Source organism: Zonotrichia leucophrys, chromosome 28, assembly GCF_028769735.1.
Source record: "Zonotrichia leucophrys gambelii isolate GWCS_2022_RI chromosome 28, RI_Zleu_2.0, whole genome shotgun sequence".
In the NCBI taxonomy this organism is placed as follows: Eukaryota; Metazoa; Chordata; class Aves; order Passeriformes; family Passerellidae; genus Zonotrichia; species Zonotrichia leucophrys.
The window spans coordinates 5,368,709-5,376,654 of record NC_088197.1 but is presented as its reverse complement, the minus strand read 5'-3'; the positions used below and the strand labels follow the sequence as shown (position 1 = coordinate 5,376,654).

Here is a 7,946-nt window from a genome sequence, read left to right as displayed (position 1 = left end):
TTTTAAAAACATCAGCTTTATTCCAACTGCCAGGAGCCCTGCTCCTCCTCACAGCCCATCCAAAGTCCTCCTGACGCCGAGGGCCAGGGCCAGGCCAGCCCTATCTGTAGGAATTGGCCTTGTGCTTTGGCAGGAAGGTGAAGCTGGGCGGGACGGGGCCCAGGAGCAGCTCACTGGGGGAAAGAATCAATCACAGAATTAATCCAGAGACCTCAAAGCCCACCCAGTGCCAGCCCTGCCATGGGGGGACACCTCCCACTGTCCCAGGCTGCTCCCAGCCTTGTCCAGCCCAGCCTTGGGCACTGCCAGGGAAGAAAAACAACAAAAAACCAAACCCAAGGAGGGTTCAGTGCTCAGTGCCCAGCTGTCAAACAACCCTGTGGCCCTACAGGGGCTCTGCCACGTCCCTTTTGAGCAACTGGGATGAGATTTGATGCCTCCTGACCTTATTTTGATCCAATCATCCACGTTCTGGCTGGCCATGAGGGTCTCCAGGTAGTCCCTGCCCAGGTAATAGGGCGGCCGCTCGTTGATTTTCTGAGGTAGATGTTCCAGTAACCCAACTGGGATGTACCTGGGATAAAATGAAATAAGTGCTGGGGATTCATGAATTAATTAATTATTGTTTAAAATCCCCCTGGCTGGGCAGCATCACCTGCACAGGAAGGAGAGCCACTCCAGCAGGAATTTCCTGGTTTTCTCCACTCCCTGCGTGTCTGAGCCCCAGTGCTCGAGGCCAAAGTTGGTGAAGTCCTTGAGGATGTCAAACCTCTCCCTGGAGGAGATATCCCAGTGTCTCTGCTCCTTGATTTCCGTGAAAAGCCAGGGTTTGATCAGTGCCCCTCTGCAGCCAAAGAAAAATAAAATAAAATAAAATTGTTATTCCCATCACTGATGCTCCTGAAGATTTGAGACATTTCCCAGCACTGATTTCTGCTTTAAATCTTCTTTTCCATTCCAACTGATACAAACTGATTTCTCCAATTTTCAGGGCGGTTTCACTGAGAGGAAATTCCATGCTTTGGGTTTGTTTAGGGATTTTTTTAATCCTCTTTTTATTTTTTTCCCCCCTCTGGAACCACCAGAGCTCAGGAGTGAAGGGAAACACAGGCACTTGCCTTGCAATCATGATTCCAGAAACTCCCATCTGCATGGCTCGGTTTGCATCTTCATAGGACAAAATATCCCCATTTCCTGCCCGGAGAGGAGGAGAAGCCAGAGGTCAGAGAGATCCGTGAGGACAAGTCAAAGTGAGCTAATGCAGGCATGGGATGAAATTCAGCATGGACACAATGTCCCAGGGCCAGATGGTGCAAAGAGGCTCCTGCTCTGGATTCCCAGGGATGTTTCTGATGGATGTTCCCTTACAAGGGAAAAAGGAGCTTTCTCCTCTGTTCTCCTTCAGTTTCCCTGAAGGTTTAGGGATTTTGTGCCACAAAATCCAAGAAAACCCCTTTAAAACCCAAGTGATTGGTGTTCCTTCCTTCTGGCACCACATCTGGCACCAGGGGTGGCATTCACGTTTTCTGAAAAATCTCTTTTGCCAGGATTTCTCTCCTGGGAAGCTGAGAAGCCTCAGAGAAAATAGGAAACAATAATTAATTATCTCATTTGCTTTCCTGTGTTTTGCTGCTTTGGAATGTGGTTGGAGATTGTTTATCCAACAGGTGATTGTTTCATTGGTTTCATGTGAATTGTTTTGACTCTTTGGCCAGTCAGGGTCAGGCTGTGTCAGGGCTCTGAAAAGAGTCAGAGTTTTTATTATTATCTTTTTAGCCTTCTGTAAGTATCCTTTCTGTATTCTTTAGTACATAAAGAATAGATCTCCACATTGCATTCTGCTTTGGCACAAACACAGGCACAGAAAATGAGATCAGAATATTCTTGGGAAGAATTGTGCCTTGCTTTTGTCTGTGAACAGAAATGGGGGGCTATTTCCTGACAGGCCAAGGAACCAAAGCACCATCACTATGGGTGAACAATGTCCATATTTCATTCTGCTGTGGCACAAACACAGGCACAGAAAATGATAAGAATTGTGTTTTTCCTTTCTCTGAGGTTCAGAGAATGTGAATCTCAGAAATATTCTTGGGAAGAATTATGCCTTGCTTTTCTCTGTGCAGAGCAATGTGGGGCTATTTCCTGACATGCCAAGGAACCAAACCACCCTCACTGTGGGTGAACAATCCCCACATTGCATTCTGCTGTGGCACAAACACAGCAGCAGCGAATGAGACAAGAATCGTCCTGATCATTCTTTTCTCTGCTTCTCTCAGGTTCAGAGGATGGAACCCCCCCAGGAACACGCTCTTTTGCCCCATTTTGAGGGGGTTTGAAATGTCAGGGGTGCCCCACGTACCGAACAGAGGCATGGGGCTGGCCAGGCGGGCGCACTCGGCGATGTAGGCCCAGTCCGCGCTGCGCGTGTAGCGCTGCTCCCGCGAGCGCCCGTGCAGCTGTGGGAGAGAGCAGGGACATCACTGCAGGGACAGCACCATCACCATGGGGAAGGGAGCCCTGGGATGGGCCTTGGGATGGGCCTTGGGATGGACTCTGGGAGAGCTGCAATGGTTTTTATGGAATCAACATCGGGATGGGCCTCAAGATCGATGAGCGCTGAGAACAGAGGTGGGTAAAGGATCTCTTGGGATCTACCTCTGGATTCAGAGAATTCACAGAATGACCAGGTTGGAAGAGACCTTAAGGGTCATTGAGTCCATCCCAGCCCCAACAGCTCAACTGAACCCTGGCACCTTGGGATCAACCTCGGGATCGACCTCAGGATCGACCTCAGGATCGACCTTGGGATCGATGGGCACTGAGAGCAGAGCTGGGTAAGGGATCCCTTGGGATCTCCCTCTGGATTCACAGAATTTATAGAATGACCAGGTTGGAAAAGACCTTAAGGGTCATTGAGTCCATCCCAGCCCCAACAGCTCAACTGAACCCTGGCACCTTGGGATCAACCTAGGGATCAACCTCGGGATTGATGGGCGCTGAGAGCAGAGCTGGGTAAGGGATCCCTTGGGATCTCCCTCTGGATTTACAGAATTTACAGAATCACTGGGTTGGAAGAGACCTTCAAGATCATCGAGTCCAACCCAGCCGAGATCAACCAATCAACCCAGATCAGCCACAGCATCAACCTCAGGATTGATGGGTGCTATGAGCAAAGCTGGGAAAGGGATCCCTTGGGATCTACCTCTGGATTTACAGAATTTACAGAATCACTGGGTTGGAAGAGACCTTCAAGATTATCGAGTCCAACCCAGCCCCAATATCTCAACTGAACCCTGGCACCTTGGGTTCAACCTTGGGATGTGCCTTGGGATCGATGGGCGCTGAGAGCAGAGCTGGGTAAAGGATCTCTTGGGATCTACCTCTGAATTTACAGAATTTACAGAATCACTGGGTTGGAAGAGACCTTCAAGATTATCGAGTCCAACCCAGCCCCAATATCTCAACTGAACCCTGGCACCTTGGGTTCAACCTTGGGATGTGCCTTGGGATCGATGGGTGCTGAGAGCAGAGCTGGGTAAAGAATCCCTTGGGATCCACATCTGGATTTACAGAATTGACAGAATGACCAGGATGGAACAGACCTTAAAGGTCATTGAGTCCATCTCAGCCCCAACACCTCAACTGGACCCAGTGCCACATCCAGGCTTTGTTAAACACACCCAGGGATGGGCCCTTCCCAAACCATTCTGGGATTCCATATCATGGACCCAAGGCTCAGGAGCAGGGAGGAATTTTCTCTGCACCTGAATTTTCCTTTTACAAGCAGAGGACACTAAAAGGCAGGGGAAGGTCACCCAATGTGATCTCCAGGCAGAACTCCCCAGGCACCACCCCACAGCTCTGTCCCCGTACCGTGACCATGGACGCGCCCCACTCGCGGATCCTGGGGATGATTTTGTGAGCCACGTTGACCTTCTCCTGCACCCCAGTGCGGATCTTCACCGTCAGGGGGACATCCAGCACCTGCAGAGGTGGGAAGGTGAGGCCAGGCTGGACTGGGCTCCACCAGCTCAGCTCAGCTCAGCTCAGCTCAGCTCCAGGAGCTCCCACTCACCGAGTTCATCCCGCGGACGATCTGCTCGAACTTGTTGGAGCGAGTCATGAGAGCACAGCCTCCTCCCTGAGGGACAAAACGTGGAGCTCAGGACCTTCCTCACACAGTGGAGAGTCCTTGGGGCACCTCAGAGTTTGGAGAAAGTGGATTCTTAAACCAAAATCACTCCAGAGGGCTTTTCCCTCCCAAATCCCACCAGGCAGAGACAGCCATTCCCTGCTCCTTGAGCAGCTTATTCCCCTTCTCATGAGATCATAAATGGACTGGGAGCTCTGGATCAGACTGGAAAGAGCAATCAGGCAGCAGAGGCTGAGGACAAGGATTCATGGAAGGAAAACCCACCACAGAACTTCTCACCTTCTTGTAGACCAGGTCGATGGGACAGCCGACGTTGATGTCAACAAAATCCACGTCGATTGTCCTGTTCAGCAGCTCTGCACACTTGGTCATGGTGTCTGGAAAGGCTCCCTCCAGCTGCCAGAGGGAAGGAGCTCCCCTGAGCTCCAGAGGCAGCTTTTCCCCTGGGAAGGGAGCCCTGGGTGGGCTGTGGGGTGGGAAAGCCTCACCTGCACACCAAAGATGTCCTCGGTGTGGTGGCGCTTGAGCAGAGCCCACTCGGAGGACTGGCCCTGGAGCAGGTTGGTGCACACAGCCATCTCCCCACAGGTGACATCTGCCCCAAAACGTTTGCAGATCCGTCGGAACGGGAGGTTTCCACACTGCCAGGGACAGCAGGGATTGTCAGGAGATCTGCTCTGTTCCAACCATGCCCACAGCGAGTCACCAACCTACCGTGGTCAGTGGAGCCAGGTACAGCTTGCCTTGGATATCCAGCTGGAAAACAGGGATGGAGGAGCAGGTCAGCAGAGCTGCAATGGTTTTTATGGAATCACAGAATGGTTTGGCTTGGAAAGGACCTTAAGGATCATCCAATTCCATGCCCTGGCTATGGGCAGCGACACCTTCCACCACCCCAGGGTGCTCCAAGCCCTGTCCAGCCTGGCCTTGGACACTTCCAGGGATGAGGCAGCCACAGCTGCTCTGGGAATTCCATCCCAGCCCCTCCCCACCCTCACAGGCAGGAATTCCTTCCATGCTCTGCCTGCCTCCCCCAGCTAAAGGCTCTCCAAGGGGGTTTTTTCCATCTTTCCATGCACAATTTCCACCACGGGAGCAGGACACAAGGGACTCTCACCTTCTTCTTCTCACACGGCCGCAGCTTCGTGATGTCCTCATCTGTCAGCGGGCCCAGGGTTGGGATGGAGGGAGCACCATCAGCTCCTTGGGAGTTCCTCACGACCTCAGGTTTGGGAGCATCCTCAGCCCTTTGGGAGTTCTGCAGAACCTCAGGTTTGGGGGTATCTTGAGCTTCTCTGGAGCTCTGCAGAGCCTCAGGTCTGGGAGCATCCTCAGCCCTTTGGGAGCTCTGCAGGACATCAGGTTTGGCAGCATCCTCAGCTCCTCTGGAGCTCTGCAGGACCTCAGGTTTGGCAGCATCCTCAGCTCCTTGGGAGCTCTGCAGGACCTCAGGTTTGGCAGCATCCTCAGCTTCTCTGGAGCTCTGCAGGACCTCAGGTTTGGGGGTATCCTCAGCTCCTAGGGAGTTCTGTAGAACCTCAGGTTTGGGAGCATCCTCAGCTCCTCTGAAGCTGTGCAGGACCTCAGGTTCGGGGGCATCCTCAGCTTCTCTGGAGCTCTGCAGAGCCTCAGGTTTGGCAGCATCCTCATCCCCTCTGGAGCTCTGCAGAGCCTCAGGTCTGGGATCCCCTCCCTGCTCCTGCAGCTCAGGGCTGTCCCTCAGGCCCTCCTGGGGACCAGTGCAGTTGGACACCTCCGTGGAGCTCCCCGTGGCTTTGCCTCCCTTCCCCGCACGCAGCCCACGCAGAAACTCCTCGGCCTTGTGGAAGCTGAACTTCCTCTTGCGCAGCTGCTGCTGCAGCTCCTTGGAGAGGCCGTTCCTCACCAGCACCTTCCCCTCCCACTGCTGCACCAGGGAGGCGTTGACCAGGTTCTGGTGGCCGTCCCCGAGGTGGGCCTGGCCGAAGCGGCAGGTGACACCGTAGGGACAGCGGCCGAAGGTGTCGAAGAGGACGCAGCGCTGGCCCAGGTCCGCGGGTTTGGCCGCCAGGTACTGGGACACGTCGTGGAGGAAGCGGCAGCGCGGCCCAAAGTGGCACTGCCCGCCACAGCCCTGGGGACAGCACGGAGCAGGGCAGGGTGGGCACGGGGCAGGATGGCACAGAGGGCTCTGAGCCTCACCTGGCACCACCAGGGCAGGGAGGGGAGTGGTGCCAGGGGAGGGATGGACACAGGGACACAGTGGAGGGATGGACACACAGTGGAGGGGATGGACACAATGGAGGGATGGACACAATGGAGGGATGGACACATGCCCTGGAGGGGATGGACACACTTCAAGGAAGGTGACACCTCACTTGTGACACTCAGCTCATCCCACGTCACCCCCTCCCAGCTGGTTTTTATGCAATTCCAGCCTGGTTTGGGTTGGAAAGGACCATAAATCCCCTCCAGTCCCACCTGCAGGGGCACCTCCCTCTGTCCCAGGCTGCTCCAAGCCCTGTCCAGCCTGGCCCTGGGCACTGCCAGGGATCCAGGGGCAGCCACAGCTGCTCTGGGCACCTGTGCCAAGGTCTCCCCACCTTCCCAGGGATGAATCCCCTCCCCAAATCCCACTAAGCCAGGCAGAGCAGGGCTGTGTGTGCTACCTGTGTCACCGAGGGGCACAGCCTGCTCTGCTCATAGCAGTTGGGTTTCATGCAGGGCCGGCTCTTGTTCTGCCCCCGGGCTCTCTTCTTCTCTGGACGCTCCTTCTCCTCCTCTCCAGCATTCCCTTGGCTCTCCCCATCCTGGCCGAGCTCCTCTGCCTTCACCCTCTTGGCTGGGGGCTCGCTGACCTGCTCTTCTTCCCTCTTCTCCTCCTTTTCCTCCTCCTCCTCCTCGCCCCCTGCCCGCAGGTAGGCGTGGAACTGCTCCTTGGAGGTGAGGAACCTGCGGGGAACGTGGAAAAGGGGGTCAGGAGGGGATGGTATGGGGGGGCACCGGGGCAGGAGGGGATGGGCATGGACTGGGGGGGTGTGGAGAGGTCGGGAATGTACCGGAGGGTTTATGGAGGGGTCAGTGATGTACCGGGGGGTTCATGAAGAGACCGGACACATACCAGAGAAGGTTATGAAGGGACCGAGCCCGTTCTGGGTGGGTTACAGAGGGGTAGGACAGGTCCCGGGGGGCTCAGGAGGGGCCGAGGCCCCGGTCCCGCACTCACCGGGCTCGAACCGGCGCCACACCGGGCGCCGGAGCCGCTGCCATGCTGCCGCGCGCGGCGATGACGTCAGCGGCGGGGCGGGGCCACGTGACCGGGCGCGCGCGGTATAAAAGGGCTCGGCTGAGGCGCGCTCCCCTCAGAGCGGCGGAAGCCGTAGTCGGTTGTGGTGTGCGTGCTTAGCTGTTTGTACGCCCTCCGAGGCCTGTTCGGGGGCTGCCACAGCCCCCTCATGAGTGTCAGGGTTGCCCAAGCAGGGAAAGAAGGCCGTTGTACAGCCCTTGTGCCTTGGGGAGAGGTGTTGTCCCTTGTGGCAGCTCCTTAAGGCTTCACTTTGGGGACACCTGGGTGTGAGGGGGTCACAGGGGCCTGCTCCCCCAGGCCTGCCCTGTAATGGCCCCTGAGGGTGGGCATGGCTGGGAGGATCCCTGATACTACTGAGTTCAATTTACAACTGAACAGCGTCAAGTCAGCCAGACACACAAAGTGCCCCCTTGTATTTCCTTTGACAGTTCCCTGGTTTTGGGGATGCCTTGGAGTCCTACCTTCTGCTCCCTCCTCCTCACAGCTATCAGGGGAGGGAATGCAGCT

At 55.5% G+C, this 7,946-nt stretch overlaps 1 protein-coding gene across 3 annotated transcripts; it reads right to left on the bottom strand.

Moving 5' to 3' along the window:
* Positions 1-7,424, bottom strand: DUS3L (dihydrouridine synthase 3 like). Of its 3 annotated transcripts, XM_064734127.1 has the most exons (14): positions 7,359-7,424; positions 6,802-7,084; positions 5,601-6,266; positions 5,271-5,555; positions 4,868-4,909; positions 4,642-4,794; positions 4,433-4,549; positions 4,076-4,141; positions 3,874-3,984; positions 2,360-2,456; positions 1,119-1,194; positions 656-844; positions 446-574; positions 1-173 (listed from the first exon to the last, which is right to left on the bottom strand). In XM_064734127.1, the coding sequence occupies exons 1-14, from the start codon at positions 7,400-7,402 to the stop codon at positions 101-103; spliced, it is 2,331 nt and encodes a 776-aa protein (XP_064590197.1). In that variant the 5' UTR covers positions 7,403-7,424; the 3' UTR covers positions 1-100. The 3 variants fall into 3 exon arrangements, with proteins under 3 accessions (XP_064590197.1, XP_064590196.1, XP_064590198.1); XM_064734126.1 differs by having other exon boundaries at positions 5,271-6,266; XM_064734128.1 differs by lacking the exon at positions 7,359-7,424 and adding an exon at positions 7,254-7,350 and having other exon boundaries at positions 5,271-6,266.
* Positions 7,425-7,946: the final 522 nt, after the last annotated feature.